The sequence below is a fragment of the Ceratina calcarata genome, unplaced genomic scaffold, assembly GCF_001652005.2.
Source record: "Ceratina calcarata isolate Rehan_Ccalc_2016 unplaced genomic scaffold, ASM165200v1 scaffold59.2, whole genome shotgun sequence".
Lineage (NCBI taxonomy): Eukaryota > Metazoa > Arthropoda > Insecta > Hymenoptera > Apidae > Ceratina > Ceratina calcarata.
In genome coordinates, this window is record NW_017177131.1 from 20,598 (window position 1) to 36,808 (window position 16,211).

General features: G+C 44.9%; 5 protein-coding genes across 15 annotated transcripts in view; 2 read left to right on the forward strand and 3 right to left on the reverse strand.

Moving 5' to 3' along the window:
• LOC108629879 (tRNA methyltransferase 10 homolog A) overlaps nucleotides 1–284 on the forward strand; it is a 3,606-nt gene extending 3,322 nt beyond the window's left edge. For all 3 annotated transcript variants that reach the window (XM_026817657.1, XM_018032809.2, XM_018032807.2), the window contains exon 7: nucleotides 111–284. In XM_026817657.1, coding sequence (XP_026673458.1) covers nucleotides 111–181 — 71 coding nt within the window. In that variant the 3' untranslated portion in view covers nucleotides 182–284. The remainder of the gene's footprint in view (nucleotides 1–110) is intronic.
• Nucleotides 285–400: 116 nt separating this feature from the next.
• Nucleotides 401–4,881, reverse strand: LOC108629880 (reticulophagy regulator 3). Of its 3 annotated transcripts, none has more exons than XM_026817659.1 (7): nucleotides 4,793–4,881; nucleotides 2,968–3,319; nucleotides 1,996–2,115; nucleotides 1,811–1,907; nucleotides 1,557–1,710; nucleotides 1,306–1,434; nucleotides 915–1,195 (listed from the first exon to the last, which is right to left on the reverse strand). In XM_026817659.1, exons 2-7 carry the CDS (start codon nucleotides 3,240–3,242, stop codon nucleotides 915–917), a joined length of 1,056 nt encoding a protein of 351 aa, XP_026673460.1. In that variant the 5' UTR covers nucleotides 3,243–3,319; nucleotides 4,793–4,881. The 3 variants fall into 3 exon arrangements, with proteins under 3 accessions (XP_017888301.1, XP_026673460.1, XP_017888302.1); XM_018032813.2 differs by lacking the exon at nucleotides 4,793–4,881 and adding an exon at nucleotides 3,852–4,086; XM_018032812.2 differs by lacking the exon at nucleotides 4,793–4,881 and having other exon boundaries at nucleotides 401–1,195; nucleotides 2,968–3,242.
• Nucleotides 4,882–5,036: 155 nt separating this feature from the next.
• On the reverse strand, nucleotides 5,037–14,217 carry mys (position-specific antigen beta subunit myospheroid). Of its 4 annotated transcripts, XM_018032804.2 has the most exons (11): nucleotides 10,300–10,479; nucleotides 9,832–10,120; nucleotides 9,337–9,511; nucleotides 8,955–9,258; nucleotides 8,656–8,884; nucleotides 8,448–8,532; nucleotides 7,718–8,365; nucleotides 7,295–7,606; nucleotides 7,018–7,218; nucleotides 6,403–6,906; nucleotides 5,037–6,303 (listed from the first exon to the last, which is right to left on the reverse strand). In XM_018032804.2, exons 3-11 carry the CDS (start codon nucleotides 9,508–9,510, stop codon nucleotides 6,238–6,240), a joined length of 2,523 nt encoding a protein of 840 aa, XP_017888293.1. In that variant the 5' UTR covers nucleotide 9,511; nucleotides 9,832–10,120; nucleotides 10,300–10,479; the 3' UTR covers nucleotides 5,037–6,237. The 4 variants fall into 4 exon arrangements, with proteins under 4 accessions (XP_017888293.1, XP_017888294.1, XP_026673440.1 ...); XM_018032805.2 differs by lacking the exons at nucleotides 9,832–10,120; nucleotides 10,300–10,479 and adding an exon at nucleotides 14,148–14,217; XM_026817639.1 differs by lacking the exon at nucleotides 9,832–10,120.
• On the forward strand, nucleotides 10,647–13,379 carry LOC108629881 (uncharacterized). 4 transcript variants are annotated; one of them, XM_018032815.2, is made up of 5 exons: nucleotides 10,647–11,124; nucleotides 11,185–11,255; nucleotides 11,515–12,081; nucleotides 12,215–12,355; nucleotides 12,460–13,379. In XM_018032815.2, the coding sequence occupies exons 3-5, from the start codon at nucleotides 11,611–11,613 to the stop codon at nucleotides 12,754–12,756; spliced, it is 909 nt and encodes a 302-aa protein (XP_017888304.1). In that variant the 5' UTR covers nucleotides 10,647–11,124; nucleotides 11,185–11,255; nucleotides 11,515–11,610; the 3' UTR covers nucleotides 12,757–13,379. The 4 variants fall into 4 exon arrangements, with proteins under 4 accessions (XP_017888304.1, XP_017888306.1, XP_026673463.1 ...); XM_018032817.2 differs by having other exon boundaries at nucleotides 10,647–11,068; XM_026817662.1 differs by having other exon boundaries at nucleotides 10,647–11,063.
• LOC108629877 (uncharacterized) lies at nucleotides 13,307–16,179 on the reverse strand. The gene is made up of 5 exons (XM_018032806.2): nucleotides 16,000–16,179; nucleotides 15,356–15,817; nucleotides 15,032–15,252; nucleotides 14,801–14,940; nucleotides 13,307–14,706 (listed from the first exon to the last, which is right to left on the reverse strand). The coding sequence occupies exons 2-5, from the start codon at nucleotides 15,724–15,726 to the stop codon at nucleotides 13,684–13,686; spliced, it is 1,755 nt and encodes a 584-aa protein (XP_017888295.1). The 5' UTR covers nucleotides 15,727–15,817; nucleotides 16,000–16,179; the 3' UTR covers nucleotides 13,307–13,683.
• Between the last annotated feature and the right edge of the window lie 32 nt (nucleotides 16,180–16,211).

The following is a 16,211-nucleotide window of genomic DNA, read 5'->3' on the forward strand; positions in this document are numbered from 1 at the left end:
CTACTACTACTGCTGCTGCTGCTACTACTACTACTACTACTACTACTACTATTACTCTTGTTATTACTATTGTTATGGAACACGAGGTAAATACTTTTTGCAAAATTTAGATAGGACTAGCGAAAGAATATTTTCATTTACGCCACGAGTATGCTGTTTACATAAGTGGTATCATTTTTAATAGTAATCTTACAAGGAATTACTAATTTTAGGACAGCGTTATACAATACATTCCTATTTAACTTGGAATTATTCAGATAGAATTAATCTTCTCTTTTATTTCTTTTTCTNAATATGTATATAGTGTGTGTGTGTGTGTGTGTGTGTGTGTGTGTAATATATATATATACAAAACCACGTTTGGCTATGAAGGTCAAAGCGACATTTAAATTGACAAACGTTATTTTTTTCAATATTTATCTCTTTTCTTCTGTTTGATATTTTATATACACTGAGGATCATTTGTATATCATCAAAAATAAAACTTGAGATGATCGTTGATCTTATTGTATATAATATGTACAATTTCACAGATATACTTTTGTGTAAGTATACACGAAAGTAATTACTGAGAAGTTATCATTCGCACGATCTCTCTGTGGTCAAACTGTCGTTGAACAGTGAAGAAAGTAATAGACCTCGTCGTACGTTTTGTACTACTATCAAACGATTTTTCTAATCTACCGAAAACTCTTTGATAATATTGATCAGCTTCGCGTAAATACTTGTAAATAAGCAGGTAGCAAAAATTCAAACGATACCAATCAGTTGGCCAATTCGATCCAGTTACCCAATTAAAATGTATTTCAACCGTGATCCGTTCCGGATCCCGAATTCTATTCCGCATAATAATAATAATAATAATAATAATAATAATAATAATAATAACTTCGCAGTTCACATATCCATTATTCTCATGCATCGTCAAAGTTATCAACATCCTCGATTATTTCAAACTCGCTACCACTTTCGTCGCTGTGGCTGATAGTAAGTAATTTCCTTGACACAGGATCGAGTTCTACCTCCTCCTCCTCCGAAGATGAACCTTTCTCGAAATGGCCACTTTGGAACTTGATACCGTCCACATCGGTCTCTTCGGCACTGAGCTCTAACTCGGAAACTTCTACGCCGTCGGTACTTCCATCTTCGTGAGACGGCATTTTAAGACCCACGAGTTCCTCTTCCTCGAAAAATTCTGTGACAAAACAAACTATCAATAGTCCTAGTCAATAATCAAACGATCAATAATAATAATTGTGACAATAATGATGATCGGATGTTGGAAACTGTTGCGACAGACTATACCATTTTGAACGTCGGACAACACGCTCGTAGGTGTCGGAGACTGATCGCCCGACTCTCCCGCTCTTGTAAGAACTTGAAGATTGTCCTCTGTCACAGCTGGTAAAAATTCTTCGATCTCGTTGTCCCAGTCTGCAGAATAATTATAGACGCGCAATAATTATCATGCCTCGTCGTCGTTTGCCTCTCGATCCTTCCGATCACCATCCCGATCTACCCGGCGATGACTGACGATGATGAGACAAACAGCTTACCTTTATGCAGTATCATTTTGCCGGTAGATAGTTTCAATAACAAACCAGGTCCGATCAAAATGCTCATGCATATCGTGTATGCGAGAAGCACACCGTTCATCGTACGGCCAATGATCCATAGGCCCAAAGAGAGGGAGCACACTGCAGTACAAAACTGAAATCATCATAATAATCATTTAAAATCATTTAAAACATCATTATACGATACATCATATAAGATACTGAATATATCTTAATCAGCAGTAACACTTTACCACTCCAGGTTGCTCTTTCCTCAACTGCTTTAAACTGCGAACCGCTAACTTTATTCTCCTTCCTATCTTCTCAAATTGCTCCACCTTCGCGCTCGATCTACAAGTATTTTATACGCATATATAAATACATATGTGGTGGATAGACGTTCAAACAGAATCGATCAGTTCTCAAATTGTCGACTCACATGCCCGAGGGTTTGATCTCTTTTTCGGCTTGAGCTTCGAAGGTACTGTAACAGAGAACGATGACCAGTGCAGCACTGCTGGCTGCAGCGAAGCCACGAACCTCCAGTACAACGATACCCCTGAAAGAGACGGGAATGAAATCGGGAATATACAAATTATTACAAATTATCTGAACGTTCGCTTCCGCCGTCGCTGCCGCGTAACGCGATCGCGAATCTTCGAATCGCGCGTGGCTTTTTAATTATCGCAACTGTGTGTATCGTGCTGGTGGTGGTGGTGGTGGTGGTCGTGCTGGCTGTGTACTGCCATCTGGAACGCGTGTTATTAATACGAATAAAATACGGTGGGGAAAAATGAAAATACGCAGAGAAGATGCAATTCATTCGGCAGACGCGGCGGCGATAAGAATGAGAAATACGCGAATTTACGATCAAGGCAATCCATCGACAACTGCTCGGTGTCGACTTACGTTCTCACAATGCGTGTGCGTGTAAATATAACGTCATGTCATGCGATCGTACACTTATCGCGAAGAAACACGTTGCAGCACGACGGAACGATGCGATTCATACTATTATTTACAATGAACATTGAATACCGAAACGCACACGCGTTTTCCAAACCTTGACCCAGAAACTCTTGGTTGTTCGTTTCTTTATTTGTAAAACCTCACCACGAGGCAATTGGACTTTTCACATACGTCAGTTCGAAAGTCGAATCGTGCCAAGTATTGTGTTAAAAAGAATATCGGATAGCGTGGTGTACTGTAAGTATACCTACCGTTCATTCGCTACTGCGTGCAACAATTTGAACCACCTGAATACTTATTCGCTGCACGACGATGAACGAGCGAGCGAGCGAGCGAACGAACGAACGAACGAACGAACGAACACAAGACGAATTTTGCGAAATCACACATAGAACGGTGCAACGTACTAGGTGACGCATTCTCGGTTGCAAGCTGAACTCACCAAAACAGTATGTTGAACACGATGACGACGGAGATACTGTTCACTGAATTCTCCCACAGGAGAATGCTCTCCAGAATCCCGCAAAGTCGTCTCGAAGCCTCGGAATTGCATCCGACGACGTTCCGATACCGTTCAACCTGAATGGTTTTCCGCTCGTCGTCATCCTCGGCGGCGGCAGCGGCGGCGGCGGCGGCGGCCACTTTGTTCGCGTCACGAGGAGGTGTCGCGTTTCTCATCCATCGAAAATAACACGCCACTCTCGACAGCCGTTCCATGACAGTTCCAGATCGACGTTCACTGCTTTTCCCGTTCTAATTCTCGTACTTCTTTGGCATGGTACACCCTCGGAAGACTGTGCGAGAGTATTTTTAGCGCGTGACAACGAGAGTAAGACTTTTGAGAACGAACGAACGACCGACCGATCGCGGGGGTTCCTTCTGCTTTTGCTTTGCCCCGAAGAACCAAGCGAGAGAGGGAGAGGGAGAGGGAGAGGCAGAGGGAGAGGGAAAGGGAGAGAGAGCGTGAGAGTGAGCGAGACAGAGACAGAGAGAGAGAGAAAGGAAGGTCAGAACGGAAGACGGAGCGAGCGACGAGTATGGAAAGGAAAATAGGCAAACGGAGAAAGACGGAACGAATGCATATACAGTAGAAAACGAAAGCACAGCCTAAAGGCTAGGTGCGAGAATGTGTGATGTGTGTGTGTGTGTGTGTGTGTGTGTGTGTGTGTATGTATGTGTGACACCGACGAACAGCGAACGAACGGAGAACGGTAGGTGAACGAGAAACAATAATGAGATAAGCGGAGAAAAAGCAAAGCGAGGGAGAAGGGAACGTCAGCAGGGGGTGGCCGAACCGGGTGTGCATCCACTCCACTCTTCTTGTACCTTCGCGATCTAGTCACGAATTTCCCGCAAGTAGTATATCTGCTTCTGATTTTCGCGCGCGCGCGCGCGCGCTTCTTTCGTCTTTGCCTCTTTTTTCGTGTAAACACTGTCGTCTAGTAGTAGTCGATACGATTCATCTAACGTTTGCGCCTGTTACGTCTGTTATCGCACTACTGACGTACGTACGTAGGTAGCGTTATTCCTACTACCTTCACCTACTACTGCAAACAACACGTGACCAACCGGACTGCTGGCTAGCTGCTGCGAGTGCTGCGACACGGGACGTTGCATGCAACGTGCAATGGAACTGTGAAAATTTTACGATTTCCCTGATGCCGATATTTAATTCACGATAATGACGAACAATCTGCGACATTCGACGATACAGAAATGACACGTTTTGTACGTGCGAGAACGAAAACGAACCGAATTAATCACCCGCTCGTATCACCAGAATCGAACATTCTATTTTCTATTTTACACATCGGTCCGTACGCGTATATTATATCATTATCGTTTGTCCGCTGCAAACCAGCATGAATCAGACCGAACCTTTCGATTCATGTATTTTAAATGAGATATACTTAAAAGCCTCAGCGTTTCGTTGTCGTTACGAGATTGCGAAATTTCCTACGTCTCTTTAAACCCCGATTGCTCAACTGTTTTGTTCGCCTCAGCGAATCGTTGATTTAAGCATAAGCAAAGTTATTATTTCGTTACAAATTCGTTCAAACGTTTCCGCTCGTCGCGATCGGTGTGTCAGCACTTTTCACGGTTGTCGTCGTGTTATTAAAAAGAAATATTATTAGCATATTTATAGTCGCAAGTGCATACATGTCTCTCGTTTCTAGCCAAGAAATTATTCGAAGAATTTGCAAATGGACAAGGAAACGGTTAAACGGCATGGTCGTACGATCATGCATGTATACAGTCACGCGTACTTGTTTTTCCTCCTTTCGCGTTAGTACGTAGTACGTATTTACGCACGTTGAAATACTTGATCGACTGTCAACGACTGTTGGTTAATGACATGTTTATTCCACATCTGCCGCTCGTCGCGTACTATACTCGTCGTCGTCGTCGTCGTCGTCACGTATGTACACACGTACGGTTACCCAATTACGTGTTACCTTCGATACCGGCACGACTACTCCACCACTGTACACTCGTTTATATACAAATGTGTGAATTCAAAAATGCACTTTATTGTTATGCACAATTTCTTTGTTTTATACATTGGCACGTCTAAAGATACGTATAAATGAGAATAAAGCGCTCCAGATTCGTCTACTGTCGTCAGCATAATATTGTAACAATTGCGGCAACGTATTAATTAAGGCATTAGTTCTTGAACGCATTTAAAATATTCATTTTCGTTCGTTCGTTCAACGACTAACCTCCAACGACCTAACTCCTTCGTCCGTCGAGCTTCTGATGATTATTATAACTATCGTAAAGAACCCGCGTTGCAGTCGAATGCTACATTAATTTTAGAAATGCAGCATTTCCATCGCTTTTAACGGCAAAATGATTTATATCTATATTACACACTATACGCATCTTGCTAGTTTTTACAACATTTATTATACAATTTTCTATATGCATTTTGACACTATTCGGATTATTTATAAAAAAAAACCATCAAAATCGTGTAGACACTCGGCAGAGTCTAAAACGAAACGAGGATTTATCAAAATCAGCGGCTATAAAAAACATTTGAAATCGTGTAAAATCTGTGCGCGTCGTGGTACACTCACATAGTTTATTCTATATATAATTAATATATAAATATAAAAGCAGATCCTCGATTCCGTGTCAACCGTTGTTGTTGGTGGTACATTCATGTTCGAAACGTTCGAACGGATCGGTCGATCTAAAGTTTGAAAGTTTAAAATATTTTCATCGTAAGACGGAAGGCACCTTCGAATAAATGTCACGGTACGATCACCGTAAGTTTTGACCGCTTCACCAGCATTATTTTCACGCAGATGTTCGATTAGTAATTTGCAATTTTTCATCGTACAACACACCGTGTACAGTGCATAATTTACACCTACACGCATACACACGCATTCATACATAGCAGTCTAATAGTAAGTTATTTTATATGGCAGTATCGCGCGATATCTTACTTAATTAATAATTCGAACAAATTTCGCGAGATTACATTAGATACCGTTAAATACTTGTCTAAGTTACTGCGTTAACAACTAAAACTTCGTTCGCTGGACATTTATGATTTTTCTTTTTTACCATGTAAATATTAACTGATCAAAAGTGTGTGTGTGTGTGTGTGTGTGTGTGTGTGTGTGTGCGTGCGTAAACACAATTTACTGCGATGAGATGATTCCCTCTTTCCGAACGGAGATTTCCATCGTCGTTCCTCTCATTTTCCGGCGTACGTTGGATTTTTAAACGTCGAGGTCGCTTGTTTATAAATCGGATTCTCTCCCTTAAAGTGATGGAAAACGAAAAAAAGAAGGAATTTAATATTTTGTGGGTGTCGCGTACGTGTGCAGACGCGAAAGACGGTCGCGGAGATCATTCTTACCGTGTCCCATTTGGCCATCATTCTCTCTTTCTCGAATCTCGCGAACTCTCTCCTGTCGTGTATGGTCGTCAATAATTTCCATAAAAGTAACAATGCGAGGCCGATCAAAACGATGGCTGCTATCACGCCCAACACTATACCGAGCATGTACACTTGCGGCGGACATTCCCTCTCCTTCTGAGCCCGGACTTGGAGGCAATTCGTTTCGTTGTAATAGTAAACAAAATTATACTTGCAATCGTCTTCGTCTATACCGAAGCACAGGACCTCGTCCTCGTCGACGTCCTGTATAACCGTATCGACCGGTTCGGGAACGAATTCTCTACAATTTCTCGCGCACTCCTCTTTATCACTAAAATTCCCGGTACCGTACATCTGGCAGAGCACGCAGTTCTTCAGTTCTTCGCAGCGGCTCGGGCAGGTCGGACACTTGTTGCAGTGCTTGCCGGAATACCTGACGTTCCCTTCCTCGTGACAAGTGCATTCGCCGCAGATACAGTCTCCCTAAACGATAAAAAAAATCTCAAGTAATAGACAAGCGGAACGACGATAATAGCGACGATCGTAGCAGCGTAGCTTTTTTCTGTGTATCAACAATCCGGAGGAGAGCCTTACGTGTCCCGAACACAACACTCCGTTCGTAGTTCCTGGCGCGATGCAAGTCTCGTTGGAGGATCGGCAGTTGCACGATGGACCGGTCCAACCCGCGTTGCAAACGCACTGGCCACATTCGCACGTTCCATGATTCGAGCACAAACGACCTTGATCTCGATCGCAAGAGAAATTGTCGCACTCGCAAAAGTGGCCCGATATTATCTGCGTTCAATTAATTTCGTTGTCGATCATTCGTTTCGCGTCACACGGCCGCCGCACGCGGCCAACGCTTATTTACCTCCTCGGGATTTTCTCTCTCCTCGCATTCGCACTGACCGCAAGCGCAAGTGCCCCTTCCCGAACAGTCTACGAGCGAGACGTTGTCAGGCCTGCAAGATTGGAAATTTTTGTCGAACCCTGCCATTTCCTGATGAGGGCTGCACTCGCAACGTTTTCCAAAGAATCCATCGTAACATTCGCAAACGCCACATTTCAGAGTTCCCACACCGTTGCATTCCGCCGATTTTGGCTCGTACATAATACCCTCCCGTTCGCATTCACAATCGCACAACATCTTCAAGTTCACAGTGAGCGTCTCGTTTATACCGACCTGAAACAAGGAATGTCCGAGTAATTTTCTTTCGTCGAGCACCACCACCACCACCACCACCTGTACGCATAGATACATATACGTAGGAGACTACGTTTCGTTCTTCCATACCGGGTAAATATCGAATCTTTGTGTCCATTCGGACCTGTTCTCCGGACAGCTGGTCACTTCGATCTCCGCGGTGAATTCCACTTTCGTTCCAACTTTCAGCCCATCGCATTTCGAAGTTTCGATCAGTGGTCCGGTACCCAAACATTTCGAGAAATACTTGACTTTCACAGCGCTGCTGGCCGTATCTTTCATCTCGACCGAACTGGAAATCGCGTCGTACTGTTCACGAATCAGTTCGACTACGTTACTCGAGTCATCGGACAATTTTCCGGCGAACGATCCTTCCACGTGTTTGGTCAACCTTTTGTACACGTTTATCTGTTCCTCGGTGACGGCCCATATAACGTTGATGGCGTTTTGCTTCACCTTTAAATTGATCTGAGAGATACTCGGATAATCTTGTAGAGACGAATGCGTGTAAAGTCCGGTGGTGTCCAGGTGACACTCGCCGTCGTTCGGTTTCACGATTCCACCCAATTTACCATCGCCCGCATAATGAAAACCGGCGTCCGTAGAAAACACCAAGAGTCGGCGAGCCTTCTCGCGCCAACCTATCTCTCGTCTGCAGACTATAGCTTGCATTATCGCGTCGAATCCTCCCTCCGGTGCGTCCAAGTTACCGGACACCGATGCATTCCGTACCAGGCTCTGTGGGAAACGGGAGTCGAGTTAACGCGCGCGCGCGCGCTCGTCCGGCTCGTACCGTATCGATAAAACGCTCTCTTCTTACCGCGAAATGACTAGTATCTTGAGACAGTCTCATGATGTTCTTGTAACCGTACGGTGCTGCACATCCGTCGCACGGTTCTATCAACCTGAACCAGAAAAACGTATCTGCACTTAATAGGTCACACAACTTGCACAACGAAAACCAGTATTACACGACGACCACGACGATGAACGCGAAAATGACCGCGAATTTATCGTGTGAAACTTACGATTTAGGCATTGTATTGACATACGGCATTACGACTTTGTCGACGAAGCTGCCGAAACCCAGCCGAAAATTAGTCGTAATTTTACTCATACTTTCTACCAGAAGTTGACCCAGATCCGACAGTTTCTTCTTATCGTCCTCCATCGATTTACTCAGATCCATAAGGTAATACAAATCGACGGGATAATCTTCGGCTTGCGAGTACGCAAAAGTCATTCTATGCGCTTCATCTGAAATTAATTTGCAATCGAGTCGTAGACCGAGTAGCTAAAACGTTCACTGACCATGGTGTAGACTCACTTATCCTGAGTTTCAAATTTACTTCTTGGGGCCAAATTTGTACAGCCTCTTGCCTTCGTCCACTGCTGCTGCTGCTGCTGCTGCTGCTGCTGCTAGTACTGTGCGATTGTGAAGTGGCACTGTAATTCGTGGAGGAATACTCGTAACCAGTAATACCACCACCGCTTGCATAGCCACCTTTTGTTAAATTTCTATGTCTTATCATACTGAAAACATTATCTGGATTCCACGTATGTTCCGTTGGACAAGTTGCAAATATTTTGGTATTGATGTTTGGTAAAAAGCACCGTTTCTCAGAGAATTTCTGTCAACCAACGAAAGCAATACAGTCTTTTAACAGAATAATTTATAACTATAGGCGCAACTACACGTGAAAACTTACTGGTGCCGCGCACCAAGCGCAGTGCGGCGTTTGTACGCATTCATGACACGTTTGCTTGCTGATGCAAGGATTCATTCCGGTCAATCTCTCTGGAGGTGAATAGTTTCCTGTTACGAACGATGTAACTATTGCTATTATAACGATCCATCTCAAGCTGCCGAACGTTCTACCCATTCTACAAAAATATGTATTAACAATGAATTATGTTGGTGATCGATCGAACGTTGTTAAACGTATCGGTATACAGAGTAGACGCGTCAAAGGGAAATTCTTTATGCTTTTCAGATAATTTTAATCGAGCTCTTAGACTCTGAGTCTGAATCTCAGCCGGCAAAGAAAAACGATGATATCATGATGAATAATATCTTTCCTGTAACTGTCGATTCGTCAGATTCTTAAAATATGCCTGATGAACCATTCCTCATGTTCTTCGAACAAGTGTTACTATGTGTGAACGTAAAATGATGCCTGAAGTGGTAACAGATGTGTACTTACGTTTAATATTTAAAACTAGGGCGTACTGGGGCAGGCTCAGTTATAAATATAGAGAGTAGAACTTTAATACTTGGCAGAGCAGCACCTCGTCACGGATAAACACGATTCCGTTCAACCTGTTTTCTCAATTTGAACTTGTGTGGTGGCCAGGTGATAGTTCGGCAACGGCAGAAACAAGTCTCAAGTTACAGATATGTGATTTCTCAGCACACTTATCTGTGCTTACGAATGATTCGCGTCGATCTACGACTTTTCTACCATCTTTTCACGTATACTTTCGACGTGGTACCTGAGTGTCACGTACAACAAGATTACTCGCGACATAAAACGGGCCGCTTATTCATTCACAGGGATGCCGTCATCTTTATATTTACAAAGTACCAAACGCTACCAGTCGCTCGCATATAATTGATGAAATACATCGATGATGGAAGAAAACAAGCTGAATGAAAAATTCTCAATGCTTACTTTCTCGTCAGAAGATCTCCGTCTTCGATCTGTCGTTAGAACATTACAAGTTTAACCAATGTTTTCTTGCTACTCGAATCACCATTGATCACCATAAAAGGTAACCCATCAAATGCACGCACGCTACAAGCACAAGCGCTACAAGCACAAGCGCTACAAGCCACTACAGTCTACAGTCAGCCACGTCCGACCCAACCCCAACTGAACAGAGAAAACTATATAAATATCTTAGAAGTGTCCCGTCGCGCGCGCGCGCGAGCGCGTATTACATGTATGGCTGTGTTTATCCATGTACAGCTAGTAACAATGAAACTGCGTCAGTTCGGGCTTGAGTTAGTTTCCCCTAGGGGGTCGAAATTCAAAACGAGTAATAAGTCTACAGATCTTGCTTTTTCGATGCTCAATCTGCATCGGCATCATTGACTGCTGTCAGCTGTGCCGCCGTGCCATCACTGTCGCCAACTGTGTTTAATTTGGTTTCATTATCGGTGATCGTGCCTGACTGTGCCGAACCGCGTACCTGCGACCTGCGACCAGCGTTACCAGATTTTTACCCACGACGCTCGCTTCCCCTGTTTTTCGCCCGTATTTCGATCCCCACTACTATTCCCCTCATGCGTGCTCATGCACGTTCGCGAAGCTCTCCGCAGCGTTATGGTCCCCACCATGGTCGCGTCGTCCCCACTTTGCGGCCTTGGGTAAAAATCTGGTAACGCTGCCTGCGACCTGCTGCGTCTACAACGTCATCTTCGTCATTACCTTTCGTACGGTGTGTCGTATCTGCTTACAGAAAAATGCAGATATCCGAGCCTTCGGCTTTATTTTGTATGTAGTAGTACTTATCGTCGTTCAGATCAATCTAATTTCCCTTTTCGTTTCTGTTAGGTGGATGTTATAATTGTCTTCTTACGTCGCGTTCCGTGCTCAAGCTACAACCGTGACCAAGTACTGTGTGGGTATGTACGTACATCTTGCGGATTAGTTTACTGGTCAGACAGACTACTTCGTCGTCGTCGTCGTCGTGCATCGTCTGATCTGATCTGATCTGATCTGATCTGATCTGATCTGGATTGAATTTTACACGGATGGCGTCCGCTGTCTGATATTGAACAACTTTCAATCGAAAGATGCTGAAATGAATGGTTTGCTCGTCTGGGAACGATCTGCTCTGGTTACCGTCGATGACGAATGGTACGATTCTTCGCTTTTTTCCAGGTTCAGTCGACAATTGATCAAACAACGAATTCTGCTGATCATTGAAAACGCGCTCTTCCGTTGGAGCGATTTCATTAACGCGTATCCGTAGCTATCATGGACGCGTTTTGTGCACGAAGCTACGAAGCAAAGATCGAAACTTTCGACGCGTGTACGATCGATGCTGAGAACGCACGAAGGGAAGTGTCCGAGGGGTGTGAAACGACGGTAGGCGAGGGTGAAAGGTCATCGCCACGAACGGCTCATTCAATGACGGTGGCGGCGGCATTTCGAGAGGAGACCCGACGCATCGACGGAACATCCGATACGGATCCGCGAGGAGAGGAATCCGCGACGGTGGAACAGCGACGACGTCAGCACGATCATCGAAACGATCCTGCCTCGCGGATACCATCATCGAATGCTCGTCGGAGCATGACCCCCATTCGATTGCCAGCCATACTGGACGGTGAATTCTTTACGGTGATTAGAGTGGAAGATAGCAACGTCACGGTACGATGTTCACAGTGTCAGAAGCATCTGAACGGCAACTTGAAGTCCACTGGAAATTTTTTGAGTCATATCAGAGTAAGATTCATTTGTATCGTCTTCGTCGTCGTCGTCGTTCTGAAAGATCTATTCGCCTTCGTCGAGAATATACTCTACTCGCGATACGTTTCGCTACGTTGCGTTACCTGTGTGCATTCACGTGTGTCCGCAGAGGGTGCATCCGTTCATGGTCGATAAGATTAAATGTAAATCGAATCAGAGGAAACCTGCGATGATATACATCGACTTATCGACGGACGACTGCCCGGAAATTGTCAGAACGAAGAGAGGATACAGGAAGTGTTACGGAACGGTGAGTATACATATGGTGGGATCGCAGTCGAGGGACAGCTTCGAAGATCGACAAAAAATGATTAATGACGATTTACGCGGTTGCGTTCACGCTCGCGTTGATAGGAGGAGTGGCAACCGGGAAACGAGGAAGTCAGCGAGCGGTCCAACGAATGGTCCGACGGTTCGTTCGCTGTCCGGAGACGCAAGTTGGACGAAACAGAATGTTCCGATCTATTAAAAATGTCTCATAACGATTCGTTCGTAGTGGAGGACGAGTTCGACGCGATTGGACGCAACGTTGCCGCGAAACTGAGAAATATGAGACTGGACCAAAGAATAATAGCGGAAAAATTATTGAATGACATTTTGTTCGAGGCGCAATTGGGAAATCTTCATAGAGATTCCAACATACACGTGTGAGAGAGAGGGGAGAGGAGCGTCATGTCGACACTGTCCTGAATCTCCACTGAACGGTTCCACGGTGTGCGTAAAGTGCGCGTTCGCCTTGTCACCGAGGTCGCCAACGACCGCGACTCTGACAAAATCTAACATGTGATATACTTGTTCTTATTGTCAGTCGCAAAATTAGATATATTTTTCTGCTTACTTTCCGTCGGATTCTCGCGACAAAGTATACGGATCGCGCAGGAACCGACCAAGAAATATTTAAATTGAAAAATATGAAAATGTACAGTGGAGAAAGAGGGAAAAATAAGCGATTTTAATCCCACTTTTCAGGGAGTAAAGTGGCTTTTTCAGTTCAGCCGCGAATAAAATGATGTAAATCATATTTTGTACGAGGCTGTTTTCATATGCACGTGTGTGCGACGAGACGATAAGTACTGATCTCGTGCGTGGTTCGATCGTGTACGGTAGATGCGGTACGTGGAATAAATATTATTCCTATACGTGAAACGTATCACGTATGTGTATCGTGTTAATGAGAGATTGCCACGAATATAACGAGTCGTTCGGTATACGATTTTTATGAAACTTCCAGTTTCGCTCTGTAAATAGTAGTAAATAATATATGTCCACTTACACGCTTTCTGAACTTAACTACTGGCTGCGACAATTTCCTCTTCCATACGATACCATTCACGATTCTGTGCCGCCGTTTTCTGTGTATGACACGCGCTACGTGTATTACGTACATATAATTACGCGCTGTGTGCGTCTATCGCGCGTGGCGGGCTGGAGGAACATCGGGCGAATGAAGGTACGTATGTACGGCCTGGGACACGGAAACTTAGCCAGTTCTCGGGCTTGTATTAGTTTTCCCGATAGATACGTATGCTCACCGGGTATCGGAACGTTAGACAAAGATACGGCCAAAAGGTGGGATGATTACGTTTTACCATGTTCCGCGTATATCCTATGTTTCTTTGGTTTCAGTAAAGCGCAGTAGATCGCGGTAGACAAAACGCACAATATCATGCTTCCAAAAATTACGTAGAACGCGTACGTGTACCAAAACCCTACCCAATCCGCGTAAATGTACCAAGACAACGTCATTAGCGTATTTTGCATCAGAACGAAGACGTAATACGATAACACCCACTTGTCCGCGTATTTGAACTTGACTCGGTACTCGATCAAGCTGACGATGTACACCGATCCTAGCCATAAATCCAGAAAAAAGGTAATCACATTGCAGAATTTCGTATGACGAAAAAGATATACAGATACGACGCCGTAGTGTACACAGAGCACGACGAACGAATAGACTGAGTAGAATTGGTAAAATAGAACGAGCGCGAGTAGACGCGCCAGAATGAAGAGAAACCACCACAAGAATGTTAAAAATTTACCAGCGGGATCGTCCTCTTCCAAGCCTTTCGTCGAATACCGGCGTTCTGGAATTTTTAAATCGTAGCCATCGTAGCTGCTGTAACCACCACCACCGCCGCCGCCGCCACTGTTCACGTTTTCGCTTCGTGTTTCCGCAGTACGAATCAATCCGGATTCAGGAGTCGTCGACGAAGATACTCTCGTCTCGGTGGCCGATTCGGATTTGGCTGCGACCAGAGTAGACCAATTGTCCGGCCTCGGTGGAGCCGGCACGTCCGGTACGGGTAAAGGTAGGACCGTGGTGATTCCGCGCAAAGGAGTCGGAGGTGGTAAGACGTGTACGTTCTTGGGAGGTAAAGGAGGCGTTACAGACGCTTGACGATTCGGCGAAACGCTCGGTATCTCGGCTCTTTCGTCGTCGTGTCCCGACATCTCGACGACTTGTTCCGCGTCCAACGCTGCGGATTCGGTTCGGTCCGTGATAGCGGTAGTGATGCTCGTTGTGACGTTCTCTTTCCCTTTCGCTGCCTCGGCCGGTCTCAAGGGTATCTTTTCTTCGACGTCGCCATGCGTCGCTTCCTGATCGTCACGAGCGAAAAAAATCGACTTTATAAATGTCGACGAGGTCGACGTGTACGATGGGCTACAAGTCGACGGCGAGCGGATACGATACCTGTGTACGGTGTTTCCTTAGCCACGTCGCCCATGGCAACGTTCTACCATTAACGCGCTGGCTTTCGAACCTCTGGAAAGAGGCAGTTTGAATAGCGAGTATCGTAACGGACATAACAATAGAAAGTACTTTTACGATCGCTGTAAAAATAATTCACGTTACGTATATCTCGCCGTGTGTCGTAAACTCATCGCGTCGTGTATCGCGAACGATGCCGTTATCTGAGTGTACCTGATTGATGACTGCTAGTAACCGACGACAACGACGACGACGATGATTCGTAAAACAGGAGATGAGTCTGGAAAATGGCTTGAGGAGCTGCTTGGAACCATGCTTGCAGAAAGAAATACAATTCTATAGCTGCGGGGCTAGCTGCTGCGTTTAAAGTGTCGGTTCTCTCTTTCCCGGTTAGGAGGATAGCGTCGATCGACAATACTATGAGAGTCGCGTACCTAAAAAATGCAAACACGATTATAGATGAGATCGTACGTTCGTTCGTTCGCCCGAATACTTTTTCGGATCGAAGACGATTAACGACGAATGATACACAAGTACCTGTAAAGGGCGAAAAATACGAAGCCCGACAAGTGGCAAAGTTGAATACAGAACCAAAGAAAGACGCCTTTCCGCAGCTTATCGTCATCCGTCATCCACCAATCCGGTCTCGAAACGGTTAAGATGAAGTACACGATTGCCGGCGAATACATGAAACCGATGGTGCAGCAACCCCATACCGGATTGTTTTCGCGGAAATGTTGTACGACGACCACGAAATCAGCGGAAAAGTGAACGATGTACACCGCACAGTTGATCAACGATGGGATCAAAAAGATTAAATAAATCTGTTCAACGGATTTCAAAGGAACTCGGAGGAAACGTGTAGGCTTCTTCTCGCAAACGCGATCCATCGTATCACAATGTGCCATTTTCTTCTTGGAAACTCTCCGACCGGTCTGTCGTTAATAATCTATCTTTCCATCTTTCTCTTCTTCTTTTTCTTCCTGTCTGCGATTAGCTCTGAAATCGAAGCGATAAGGGATACTTATGTTCGTATACTATCGTTCGTACGCACAAGTGCGATACGTGCTGCTATCGCGTACGTACGACGATAACGATCAACGGGATCACAGGGATGCGACACGCGACAACGATATCATTTCACGGACGATTGAATCGGGTAGAAAAAAGTTGTACTTTACCGGAATACTTTTGAGGATCGGTTTCGCTTCCGCGGATGTACGAACGAAGAAAATGGATCTCGCCATTACTACGGTCCGATGAATTTTTTAATGCGCGAACGTCTCCTCGGAATACGGGTCCGAGAGTGGATGTATCAGTATGTACGTTCGCTCGTGTATTCGACGTATTATTCCTCTAGTTTAAGGTTAACGACCGCCCCTCTGCTGGCTCT